Source organism: Catharus ustulatus, chromosome Z (assembly GCF_009819885.2).
Source record: "Catharus ustulatus isolate bCatUst1 chromosome Z, bCatUst1.pri.v2, whole genome shotgun sequence".
Taxonomy (NCBI): Eukaryota; Metazoa; Chordata; class Aves; order Passeriformes; family Turdidae; genus Catharus; species Catharus ustulatus.
Window position 1 is genome coordinate 64,747,685 of NC_046262.2, and position 13,333 is coordinate 64,761,017.

General features: G+C 46.4%; 1 protein-coding gene across 3 annotated transcripts in view; it reads right to left on the minus strand.

The window, feature by feature from the left end:
* The window catches only part of GNE (glucosamine (UDP-N-acetyl)-2-epimerase/N-acetylmannosamine kinase), a 45,459-nt gene that overhangs the window by 16,080 nt on the left and 16,046 nt on the right, over positions 1-13,333 (minus strand). For all 3 annotated transcript variants that reach the window (XM_033084779.2, XM_033084781.2, XM_033084780.2), the window contains exons 3-7: positions 11,411-11,862; positions 10,296-10,448; positions 9,624-9,836; positions 9,292-9,379; positions 1,230-1,440 (exon numbers count right to left, since the gene is read on the minus strand). In XM_033084779.2, coding sequence (XP_032940670.1) covers positions 1,230-1,440; positions 9,292-9,379; positions 9,624-9,836; positions 10,296-10,448; positions 11,411-11,862 — 1,117 coding nt within the window. The remainder of the gene's footprint in view (positions 1-1,229; positions 1,441-9,291; positions 9,380-9,623; positions 9,837-10,295; positions 10,449-11,410; positions 11,863-13,333) is intronic.

Genomic DNA, 13,333 nt, shown 5'->3' on the forward strand with positions numbered 1-13,333 from the left:
AGTAACAGAATCACGGGATCACGGGGTTTACTGGCTCGGCTCGGGCTGTGCAGGCTCAGCCTGCTCAGGGCTGCCGACAGGGCTGGGTGGCCCAGCTCGGTGGGGCCGCTCGGCGGGGCCGCTTGGGGCCGGCCGCCACTGCCGCCGGGCTTGCTCACCCTGGTCCAGTGCTGCCCTGCAGTGGCAGGTGGGGACGGAGCCTGCTGGCACCCGCGGCGGCAGCGGCAGGAGGGGAAGGAGCCTGCCTGCTCCTGCAGTGGTGGCGGCAGGAGGGGAAGGAGCCCCCGTGCTCCCGTGGCAGCAGGAGGGGAAGGAGCACCCCCATGCTCCCGCGGCGGCAGGCGGGCGCGGAGCCGGCCTGCTCCTGCAGTGGCAGGCGGGGGTGGAAGCCCCCCACTTCCCCCATGGGCTGTGGGGATGGCAGCACAGAGCCCTCGCCTCCCTCTCCCCCCCGCACTGCCGGCACGGAGCCCCCTGCCTCTCTCCCGGGCTGCGCTGCCTGAAGGAGGGAGCCCCCGCCTCCCCCCCGAGCTGTGGGGATGTCAGCATGGAGGCCTTGCCTCCCTCCCCCCCCCGCACTGCTGGCACGGAGCCCCCTGCCTCTCCCCCGGGCTGCGCTGCCCAAAGGAGGGAGCTCCCCGCCTCCCTCCCCCCGCACCCTGCTGGCATTGAGCCAGCCCCACCCGCCATGCAACACAGTAACCAATTTGTAACAATCGCGAAATCCTGGGTTTTACTGGCAGGTGCTGGGCTCGGCACCCTGGCTGGCACTTCCAGGGTTGGAAATTTCAGACAATTTTTCACATATTAGCCGCTCCTGAGTGTAAGCCACATTTCCGGGATGGGAGCAAAATTTTAGTCAAAATGGTGTAGCTTATAATCGTGAAATTACTGTACTTCATCCCATTGGTAGTTGCTCCAGTTGGGGGGAGAGCCCAGCCTTTCCTACCTAGATAAAAACTATCCTTCAAAGTCTGTAGTCAACCCACAAAGAAACCCACAACCTTGAACCAGAAAATGGGCATTGCTAGTTTAACATCAGTCTTGGAAGAGCAAACCAGTAGGGCAAACTGTATTCCGACTGTATAAGAGGCAGCAAAGAACTATTCTTTATCCCTCAACAAAAGTCAATAGACTGCTTTGTTTTGGAGCTCTTTTGCATGACAAGTCCATATCCACAAAGACCAACGGAGTTTGCACAATATCTAGAAGCACAACAGAATATTTACCTTCATACTGACAATTGCTACTCGGAGATTTGTTCCACCGAGATCCACTGCCAGAGCACTCTGTGTCTCTAGAATATGGTCAATATCTTGAGAGATATTATCTTTAACAGGAGGAAAACAAAATTTCTTTTGCAATGGTTCTTTGAGGTCAATAGATTTAAGGAACTTCAAAATCCTTGGAACAGCATTACCATCTCCATATATTTTTGAGCTGTAATGCAAAAAAGAATACATATAATTGGAAATAACGCCACAATCTATAAAGTTTTTTTTGTGACAGAAGAGTGTAACAGTGTCATTGCAATATTATAATCTGGTTACTCTGCCAATACTACAGCTCACACTATGAAAGTTTGTCAAGAGATACGATACATAATGACAGCAGTTAAAAGAAGAGACACAGATCTTTCAAGTCTGGCACCAGCTCCATTTTGGAATATGAAACTGGAATCCAGAAAACTGGAAACTAATTATGCCAAAACCCCTGTAAAATTAAGTTTGATGAAAGGACCCACATCAAAAGGCAGAAATAAAAATATGGGCATTTTATATATGAGCTGAAAATCAAGTAAGATGTACTTATCACACAGATGCCAACTACGTAATAATAAACTGTACATTCATGTCAGTTTTCAACATGTCTGTTTCTAAAATATCATACATGGCGTCAGATATTTGTTATTAAAGAATTCAGTTTTATTGCTCTCTTTAGATTCTTAAGAAATAATCTTTTTATCCTTGTCCTTAGTTGAAAAAATATTATCTATCAAAGTTTATAAGAACTTACGTGTTAGAGAAATGAGGGCCAATACTCATTAGTTGAGGAAAAGCACCTTGCCAGAATTTCGTGCTTCCCTGGAAGCTTGCACTCAGGACTCAACGTATCATGAGGTCAAATCAGCTATTCAGTATTTTGTCAATGAAGCACAGAAGAGCTTGAGTTGAAAGGGACCTCTGGAGATCATCTAGGCCAACTTCCTCCCCAAGGTAGGGTCACGTTGAGCAGGTGAAAAAGGAACTCATCCAGGTGGGACTTTAATGTCTCCAGGGAGGGAGACTCCACAACATACCTGGGCAGTCTGTGTCTGTGGTCTGCCACCCTCAATGTAAAGCTCTTCTTCATGTTGAGGTGTAACTTGTGTTTTGGTTTATGGCCATTAACCCTTGCCCTGTTGCTGGACACTACTGAGAAGAGTCTGGCATCATCATCTGTCACCCACCTTTGGAGATATTGTTATGTATTGAAGAGATCCTCCCTTTCAGTTGTGTCTTGTCTAGACAGGGCCAGCTTCCACACACACACTCTCTCTCTCCTCGTAAGAGAGATGCTCAAGATCCCAAATAACAGAATCACAGAATAAACTACAGTAAATTCACGAATACAAGCCGCACTGAGTATAAGCCGCATCTCTGGGTGTTGGCAAATATTTTGTTCTTTGTCCATAAATAAGCCGCACCTGAATATAAGCCGCTCTGTCGTTCGCAGCGAGGACCCGTGTGCAACAAAGTTGCCAAATACTAACAGAACCGCGGCATGGCGGGGGGTTTACTGGCTCAACTAAGGCTGTGCAGGCTTGGCCCGCTAGGGGCTGCTGACGGGGCCAGGTGGCGCAGCTCGGTGGTGCCACTCGGGGCTGGCTGCCGCCTCTGGGTTCACTCGCCCCAGCCCCGCTCCCGCTGCAGCGCTGGCCAGGCACGGAGAGCGCGCCCCGCTCACGCTGCGGCGCCAGCCGGGCACGGAGCACCCCCTGCTCCCGTCACGGTGGCGGAGGGCGGAGGCAGAGCCCCCCCCCCCCTCCCCGAGCTGCGGCAATGGCAGTGCGGGCTCCCCCCCTCCTCCCCGAGCCGCGGCAATGGCGGCGCGGGCTCCCCCCCTCCTCCCCGAGCCGCGGCAATGGCGGCATGGGGTCCCCCTGTCTCTCCCCCGGGCTGCGGCAGAGGAGGGAAGAAGAGAGCTCTCCCGCCTCTCTCCCTGCCCCCCGTGCTGCCTGCAGGGAGCCAGGGCAACAGAGTAACACTTTGTAATAATCGCGAAATGCCGGCTTTTACTGGCAGGTGCTTGGCTCGGCACTCTGGCTGGCACGTCTGGGGTTGTAAATGTCAGAAAATTATTCACATATTAGCCGCCCCCGAGTATTAGCCGCACTTCCGGGTTTCCACCAAATTTTTGGTCAAATTGCTGCGGCTTGTATTCGTGAAATTACTGTAAGCTAGAAAAGACCTTTGACATGATCTAGTCCAACCTGTAGCATAACATCATCAGCTAAACTGTGACACTGAGTGCCTCATCAAGTCTTTTTTCAAACACCTCCACGGACAGCAACTCAACCAGCTCCCTGGGTAGCCCATTCCAATGTCAAACCACTCTTTCTGTGAAGAATTTTTAAAAATATCTAGCCTAAACTTCCCCTAGCATAGCTTGAGACTGTGTCCCTTCATCCTGTCACTGGTCACCTGGGAGAAGAGGCCAACCCCTACGTGGCTATAGCCTCCTTTCATGGAGTTGTACAGAGTGATAAGGTCCCCACATACTTCCTTTTTTTCAGGTTAAACAACCCCAGCTCCCCCAGCCATTCCTCATAGGACCTGTATTCCAGGCCCTTCACCAGCTTTGTTGCCCTTCTCTGCATGAATTCAAGCATCTCAACGTTCTCCCTAAACTGAGGAGCCCAGAACTGGACACAGCACTCAAAATGAGGCCTCATCAGTGCTGAGTACAGGGGAAGAATCACTGCCCTGGTCCTGCTGGCCACACTATTCCGGATCCAGACCAGGGGCCATTGGCCTTCTTGGCCCCCCTTGGCACACTGCTGGCTCATGTTCAATCACCCATGGACCAGTTATGCCCAGGTCCCTTTCTGCTGGGCACTGTCCACTCTGTCCCAGCCTGCAGTGCTGCAGGGGTTGTTGTGACTCAAGTCTAGGACTTGGCACTTGGACTTGTTAAACCTCCTATTTTTGGACTTGGCCCATCTATCCAGCCTGTCCAAGTACCTTTGCAGAGCCCTCCTACCCTCCAAGAGATTGACACTCGCTCCCAGCTCGGTGTTATCTGCAGATCTACTGATGGTGGACTTGATCCCCTCGTCCAGATCATCAGTGAAGATATTAAACAGGACTGGTCCCAGTACAGATCCTTGGGAGACACCACTGATGACTGATCCCCAGCTGGATGCAGCACTGTTCACCTCCACTCTCTGGGCCTGGCCATTCAGCCAGTTCCTAACCCAGAACAGAGTGCACCTGTCCAAGCCATGGGCTACCAGCTTTTCCAGGAGTGTGCTGTGGGAGACAGTGCCAAAGGCCTTGTTGAAGTCCAGGTACACAACATCCACAGTCCCTGCATCCACCAGGCGGGTCACCTGGTCATAAAAGGAGATAAGGTTGGTCAGGCAGGACCTGCCCCTCTTAAATCCATGCTGGCTGGTCCTGATCCCAGGCCATCCTGTAGGTGCCAAGTGACCACGCTCAAGATGATCTGTGCCATAATCTGGCCAGGCACTGAGGTCAGGCTGTCAGGCCTGTAATGTCCTGGATCTTCCTTCCTGCCCTTCTTGTGGATGAGTGTCACATTGGCCAGCTCCCAGTCATCTGGGACTTCCCCAGTGAGCCAGCACTGTTGGTAAATGATGGAGAACCACTTTAGAAGCTCATCTGCCAGCTACCTCATCATCCTGGTATGGATTCCATTCAGTCCCACAGACCTGTGAACATCTAAGTGGCTCAGCAGGTCTCCGACTGCCTCCTCCTGAATTATATGGGGGCTACTTTGCAACCTGTGCCCATCCACCAGCTCAGGCCAGTTGCCCTGAGGACCATCTTACCAATGAAAATCGAGGCAAAGGTGTTAAGTATCTCTGCCTTCTCCTCATCTTCAGTTACTAAATTCCCTTCCCCATCTAATAATGAATGGAGATTATCCTTGACCCTCCTTTTGTCATTAATGTATGTATAAAAATATTTTTTATTATTCTTCACAGAAGTGGCTAGATTAAGTTTTAATTGGGCTTTTGCATCCCTATTTTTCTTCCTATATGACCTAGCCACATCCTTAAACATTTCCTGAGTTATCTTCCCCTCTTTCCAAAGGTGATACATCCTCTTTTTTTCCCTTAGTTCCTTCAGAACTTCTTTTTTCATCTAGGCCAGTCATCTTCCCCAACGGCTTGTCTTTTGGAATATAGGGACAGCCTGTGGGCCTTCAAACTTACAGTAATTTCACGATTATAAGCTGCACCATTTTGACAAAAATTTTGGTCCGAACCCGGAAGTGTGTCTTATAATCAGGTGTGGCCAATATATGGATGAAGTTCAGAAATTTGCCAACCCAGAAGTGCGAGCCCGCAGCAGCCCTGAGCCGAGCCAGAGCCCGCCTAGCCCCGGCAGCGGGGCAGCGGCAACCCGAGCCCACCCGGCCCCAAGCCGAGCCAGTAAACCCCGCGGTCCTGTGATTCTGTTACTAATTGGCAACTTTGTGAAAGTTGCACACAGGTCCTCGCTGCGAACAACAGAGCAGCTTATAATCAGGTGTGGCTTATATATGGACAAAGAACGAAAAGTTGCCGACACCTGGCTTATCAGGTGCGGCTTAAAATCGTGAAATTACTGTTCTCGAAGTACATCTATCCTTCCCGGACCCCTTTGTTTTTAAGGGCTGCTTTCCAAGGATCCTTCCTAATCAGCTTCTTGATAATAGGCCAAAGTCTGCCCTATGGAAGTCCAGTGTGGAAGTTTTGGTGGTGTCCCTCCTTGTTTCACCAATTATTGAGAATTCTATTATTTCATGATCACTGCATCCCACATGGCCTCCAATCACCACATCTCCCACCAGCCCTTCTCTGTTGCCCTTTTTGAAGCCCCTTTATCATTGGCTTGGCATCTCTCCCATTCTGTGATTTTTTCAAAGATAATGGAGACTGGCTTAGCAACATTTGCCATCTCCCTCAGCACACATGGGTGCATCCCATCAGGTCTGTAGACCTTATGGGTGCTTAATCTGCCTAGCTTATCTCTAACCCAGCCCTTAAAAATGAGTCTTCCATTCTCCATCCTTCTTCTCTTACCTCTGAGGTCTGGGGTTCCTGTGGGCTGTTCTCAGCAGTAAAGACTGAGGCAGAGAAGAACAGATAGAATAATTCTACCCTCTCTGTGTCTTTCATCACTAGGACACCCATATGGTCCAGCAGACTGAATTCCAAGTGGGCTTTGGCCTTTCTTCCCACATCCCTGCATATTCTGACAATGTTCCTATAGTCCTCCCATGAGGTCTGGCCCTTTTTTCACATCCCATAAATTTCTTTCTATATGAATTTTACTAGAATCTTCTCTGTTTAAGTTTCTAGCCCTCTTTGCCTGATTTCTGGATCATAGAGATGCACGGGTTTTGAGGTCAGAGGAAGTGATGCTTGAATACTGACCAGTATTCTCTGGACACTCTCCTCATCTGGAGTCCTAACTCATCAGATTCCTCCAAATATGTCCTTGAAGAGGCAAAGTTAATTCTTTGCAAGTTTAGGGTTCTAATCCTGCTTGCTGTTTCGCTTCCCCAGTGCTGAATTCTGAGTTTCTAATGGTCACTGCAGCCAATGCTGTCCTCACACTTTACATCTTCAACCACTGTTCAATAGTACAAGGTCCAGAACACACCTTTCCTCACTGGCTCTTCCACCATTGCATCAAATTTATCTTCACTGATCTGCAGGAACTTCCTGAACTGTGTACAAGACTCCCAGAGAACCAGCTACTTCAATTGCCCACACAAAGCCTCATCAATTTCCTCCTCCTCATCAGATTGCCTCTGGTAAATACCCACAACAGTGTCATCCATATTAGCCTGTTCCTTAATTCTCAGCCATAAACTCTCAACTTGTTCATGTGTCCCTGAGTAAAACTTGATACATTTGAATTGCTCTCTCATACAAGAACAACTCCACCGCCTTGCTTCTCTGACCTGTCCTCTCTGAAAAATACATAGCCAACCACGACAACATTCCAGGTATGTTGCCATAATTCCTATGAGATCATGGCTCTGCAACCTCACACAGATTTCTAGTTTTAGATTATCTATTTCATACCACTTGTGTTGTGCATTGGTATATAGGCGATTCACAGAAGATCAAGCAACAAGGTTGCTTGAAGGGGAGTAAGAGTCATAAACACCATAGTCATAAAAATCCTTGATGTGTTTTGTCCTATGATACTGTCCTAGAGTGATCTATAATGTTATTGTATTCCATATCTGTGCCCAAAAATCGTTACTGTCTCTTCAAGACCCTGCAGCTGGGGACCCTGTGTGTGTGTGATGGATGGGGAGATGACAGCAGGCATTTTTAAAATTGCCTTGCCTTGGCAGTTTCCTGACTTTTGCTGTGTGGTGTTTGCTTTGTGGGCTGTTTCATCTTTGTTTTGGCAGAGGGTTTTCTCCCTTCCCTTATTGAGTTCTCTTTTCATTTTTTTGACCACTTGTCTCAGAGGGACTCCAGCTGGCATTTCTGGCGAAGTCCATAAGCCTGCCAGAGGGAGGGGCAGGCCCTGCCCCAGTCTGAGCTGTGGCAGGAGAGAAGACTATAGGAGTAGAGCCTCTCCCTTTTGTGGCAGCCTTGGGTTTGCCACTCTAAAAACTGCATTTTGCAGTTAGAAACTGTTTCAAAGTGAATTTTGCAAGGTCTGCTGGCAGCAAAAAAGCCATCGAGTTCCTGGGGTCAGGCCCCCTGATCCAGCGCTGTGGACTGGTCCTTCCCCACCACCCCACCCTGCAGCCACGGGACAGCAGGAGAAAGCAGCAGCAGCAGCAACATGGACCCCACATGAACCAGCAAGTTTCCATCTGCCTCCAGAACTGCTCTGCAGTTCTCCTGCCTCCCCTGTGCAGGTTGTCACCATCTTGCCTCTTTGTTCCTGCAAACATGTGGTCACCTGGAAGCACCATCCTTCAAGGGAAAGGTATTATGCCACCTTCCCTTAGTCCTTCAGCCAGGCAGCTGCCTCTGGCAGGCACCACTTCGGGAACAGTTATTGCTGGCATTTCAGGTCTCTGCTCCTGTGGGGTTGTGAGATTTAGTAGTTTGGTATCTAGCAGTTACTTAATCCCACCCCGCCACCCTGTGCCTGTTGGCATCCTTTTTGTTAATAAACTTATCTTTTCACTTACATTTTGTGTCTTGTTCCTTATTGGTGGAAAGTGATAGGTTGGAATCAAGGGGGAGGTTACTCATTTCAGAGTTCCCACCTTTTTAAATTGCCTCAGAAAAGACAGATCTTCAATTTGAAGCTGCAGCCAAGGAACATCTGTCTCTGCACTGGTTGCTATGACCTGCTCCCCAGGAAGAAGCAGTGGCACAGTCGCTGCCCTTTGGACCCCACTCCTCAAGTCCTTCAGTTTAAAGCCCATCTCACCAAACTGGTCAGTGTGCTGCCAAAGACTCTCTGCCCTTTTTAGCGAGAAGGATCCCATTCCCCTGTAACAGGCTAAAAACCATAAAAACACAACCCACTGTTATAAAAGTTAAAACCTTCTTAATAGCATCAGGCACAAACCCAGACATTGATTTGCATGGTGTGTCTGCCTTTGGCTGTCCCGATTTCTCCAACAGGGAGGACAGATGAAGAGGTGACGTGGGCAGTGATGTTTTTCATATGCTTCACCACAGCTTTATAGTCTTCCTTGATCCTGGCTTTTTTTGGCTCTCAGTGTCATTTATACCCACACAAAAAAGTGTCCTTCAGGCACAAGTCAGAGTAGGAAGACAGGATGTTCTCCTCCATGCTGCTTCTATAGAACAAGCTCTCTTAATCATACTGATCTAAGTTAATATGAATTTTGTCCTCTTCACTTTCTGTTGGATTTTAAATGACTACTTGTATTGAAACATTACATTTTGCTCTACAAATACTACTGCATACCAGACATTGCATTATGGTTCTGAAACGAAAAATCATTTGTAACCTCAGATCAGTGCATTAAAAGCACTCCAATCAAATATGATGAAACACCTTAGGACTAAATGGCTTTTACTCTAGTACTTTAATATCCACTCCAATGAATTAAGATGAATGTACTCACCATGGATATTGCTTCCCAAACTGCAGCTGTAGAGCGTGAAGAATCTTATCCTGTGTATCAGCATCACGAACATGAAGAACGTTTTCACCTAGATGACAAAAATTAACATAATAGGACAGATCAGATCCTCAAATTGTGTTGGAGTATGAGCTGCTTCAGAAATGAAAAAAAAAATAAAATTATTTTTATTTCCTCTGTGAGGGAAAGATGCCCATCAGATTGGTATCACTGTTCATCAGTTATATGCCTCCTCTTGCTTCCACTAAAGCAACAGTGACACCTCTGATACACTGTCCTGCATTACAAAACACTAGAGTTAAGCAAACACGTACCCGTTTCTCTTCCTGTTTGGCGGGTCCCCAGGTTGATGACAGGTGTACCAAACGCGCCCACCTCTCTAACACCACAGCTGCTGTTACCAATCATACAACCAGCATGAGCGACTAGCTGAATGAACTGGTCAAATGGCACATGCTTTACTGCCCGAAAATTGGGATGGTGTTCAATGCCCTTCTTCCTCATCACACGAACCATCTCTTTGCTTCCTACAGAAAACCAAAGTAGAATAAATTATGTAAGTTCTACTTTTAAAATCAAAGTTCAGACACACAAAGAATCTAGTAGCCAGCCATTCACTGAGTTGCCAGCTCTGAATAGGTTTTGTTCTCTCTTTATCCTTACAGTGTAAATCCCATAGCTCAGCACATAGGCCAAAGTTTGACATAAGAAATCACTGCAAACATATCTTTGTACTTTTAAGTTAATTTAAGAAGCACTAATATTGCTCCTACATGTCACGTGGTTTCTCCTCATTTTCCTTTCCCACACTGAAATGCTGAAATGTTGAAATCTCTTCCAGCAATGTGAACATGGAGCTGCAGCAGATGCACCCATGAGGCTGCCACCATCCAGCTATTTCCATCTGGCTGGAGCACCTGAGACAAAAGCACTCTTTTGAAGATAATCTGTTATGTGTCACTCTGTCATGAGGGTATTCTACTCACCTGCATCCACATTAGGGAATAGGACAAGTGTTCTCTTGTTGAAGGAGATGAGTGCATCTAGTGTCAGCTCAAACATCTTTATGGAATGTTTAATATCTGTGGTTACAGGATGTTGCAGAGCAACTATATAATCTCTGGTTTTGACATCTTCACCTGTCCAAATGGAGGGCAAGAAAAGTTTTTTTATTGGTGTGAATAGCAAGAGGAAGGAAGGACATACTTTTGGAACGACAGATGTGAAGGCTTGAAAAGTCAAGGCAGTGAATGGGATATATCTAACACATAGGGATCAATGCTGGAATGAAAATCAAGGGAGTTACAGGGTAACCTAATTTGTTACTTGCCTCTCTAAGCATGTCTCATAACTTTAGAGACCATTACCTAAATATCAACAAACTGTTAATTTGCAAATCTCTTCTGAAGCTTTCCAAGACTACACCAGGATTGAGAGACTGTTCTCACACCACTATAAATCCACTATAAATCCAAAAGAACTCCTTGGAATGCTATGACTTGGAATAACAAGTCATACTTGTCTTAGCACATTTGATAAAACATTTATCTGCAAAACATACTGATTGAAAAAGGTTTCAGCTTCCAGCTACACACGGTAGCCATACAGGAGACTGCTTTGTCAAAGATAAAAAGCAAACATAAAACCCCACTGTTTACGGGAATTATTTGTAAGTCAATGAGTATGAAACACCAAAAGCCTTTGGCACATTTTGTCCTGCTGCAGAGTGTTCCTCAAAAAAAGGTTCATAATATTAATTCTGTTTGATTTTTTCCTGAGCAGCTGTTACTCTACTTAACCAAAACTCTACTATACCAAAGTAACGGCCCATGTAAGACTGTTCTGCTTTTAAATTGTTCAGCTCAGAGAAATTACCCATTCAAAGAGTTATTTGTTGACTCGGCAGAAGGTACAGAAGTGTTCAGTAAATTAGGTTTGTAGCTTTTCAGCTCTATGTGGCAGAATGCAGAATGCAAGCAAATGTTAAAAAAATTACCAGCTACTATTAAAAAATATATTACTTTTTGACCGATAACCTACTCACTGAGTTTGTCTAATGTTGAAAAGTATATGAGAAAAACATAAAAAGTGGCCTGCTTACCTAGCCATGTGCTAATAATACTCATGTAGTCCTTGTTTTTGGCAGAGAGAAGCTTGTCATATGAGGGGCAGCCTGCTAAAAGGATGCGGTCGTGGTCTTCACACATGGCTATCAAGTGCTGCTCTGCACTCCTCGTGCAGCACACGTGGTAGTGGGCCAGTTTGGTGATGGCATGTCTGATGGAGTCATCAATGGTCCCACTGACTTCCCCACCCTCAATGTGAAGAATGCGAATGTTCATCAGGGCTGCAGACGTGGCCAGGGCCAAAGCATCGAATCTGTCCCCATGAACTATCATTATGTCAGGCTTCAGGCGGTTGAGCACATCGGGTAACTTGACTAATGCAAGGCCCACTGACTCCACCATAGCTGCCTCATCCTCCCCTCTCACAATGGTGTGCAATCTTGTATGAATATCAAAGTCATCTTGCTCAATCATACGATAGGTATTACTGAAGGTCAGAGAAAAAGGGTTAGTAGAGTAAATACAACTTGATTTTACAGCAATACTGCTTCACAAAATAAACATGAATTACAACAGCTGTACTGGGGTTTGAAAAAAGATCTGCTTTTCACATCTTCACTGAGGAAAGTAGCTTTTAAGATTTTAATAGAATATTCTCATCCATGTGAAGATCTAATGTTCCACACATCCAATTTCTCTAGACACCTTTAAGAAGGAACTGTGCTAAACATATTCTGGAAGTCCTCAGAAATCAAGCTCTTTGTTCATGTGTCTGCAGAGCCTTTCAGAGAATAGACATGGCATGGTTTCATGTCTGAAAGTTACTAACTTTTCTGTGGACAATTGTATAAATACAACAGATGTGATGAAAAGCTGAGGCCTGTATGTTTAAAGACAACATCCCACAGGTAGCATATATTATTTCAGATTCTGTATGTTTTTTTAAAGGCAAATCCTTTTTGTTTTACTGAGTCAAGGGGTTCATGTTTATATAGCATAAACTTCATTACGTTTCCAACTCCATTTACAAATATCCTTCACAGACCTGCCATTTTCCTGATTATGTACATTTATCTCAAAACATTTTTCTTTTTGTTTCTGTATTCTTTGCCTTTTGAAAGGTGAAAATCAAGGAGACAAATCAGACTGTGCATTTCTGGTGGTTTTGTTTCTTTTATGATCCTCCAAGTGTTTCAATAACAGACATTTCACAGAATCACTGTCATCTGACTTTTGCTACTGTTGATTACTCCAGTCACATCACTAGAATACGTATGCTCTGAGGACCCAGATTAAGGGGTGCAGGGCTACGCCCTCAAAAAATCCCAAGGAGTACCTGGCTTTAGAATACTTACCACAAAGTAACTAACCACAAAAACATTTGCCAGATCCAAATCTCGACTGTTTGCTTTATGCAAATCATCCACAATACAGAGACAAGTGTTAAACACCTTGGAACTGGAAAGCAGTATTTTGTATTACAGTAATTTCACGATTATAAGCTGCACCTGATTATAAACTGCACGTCCAGGTGTCGGCAATATTTTCTTTGTCCATATATAAACTGCACCGGATTATAAACTGCATTTTCGTTCGCAGTGAGGATCTGCGTGCAACAAAGTAACAAATTAGTAACAACTGCGTGATCACAGGGTTTACTGGCAGGTGCTCAATTTGCAAACATTTTTCATGGATCAGCGTAGCCTTTAAACACAGCCTAAAAACTAAAAAAAAAAAAAAATACAGAGAAAAATCACTCACTTTTATTAAACCTGCTGGCTCCGCTCTCGCCCAGGTGAGGGGATGATGTGGCCCAGGGGGACAAGGGCAGCGGGGCCGGGCGGGCTGGGAACCTGCTGCCCTGGGGCTGTCAGAGGTGGCGGGGGCCGCCAGCGGGAAAGTTTCCTGGCGAGCAGCGGAGCCCCCCCAAGTGCCGCGCCAGCCCGCCCGGGTGCCAG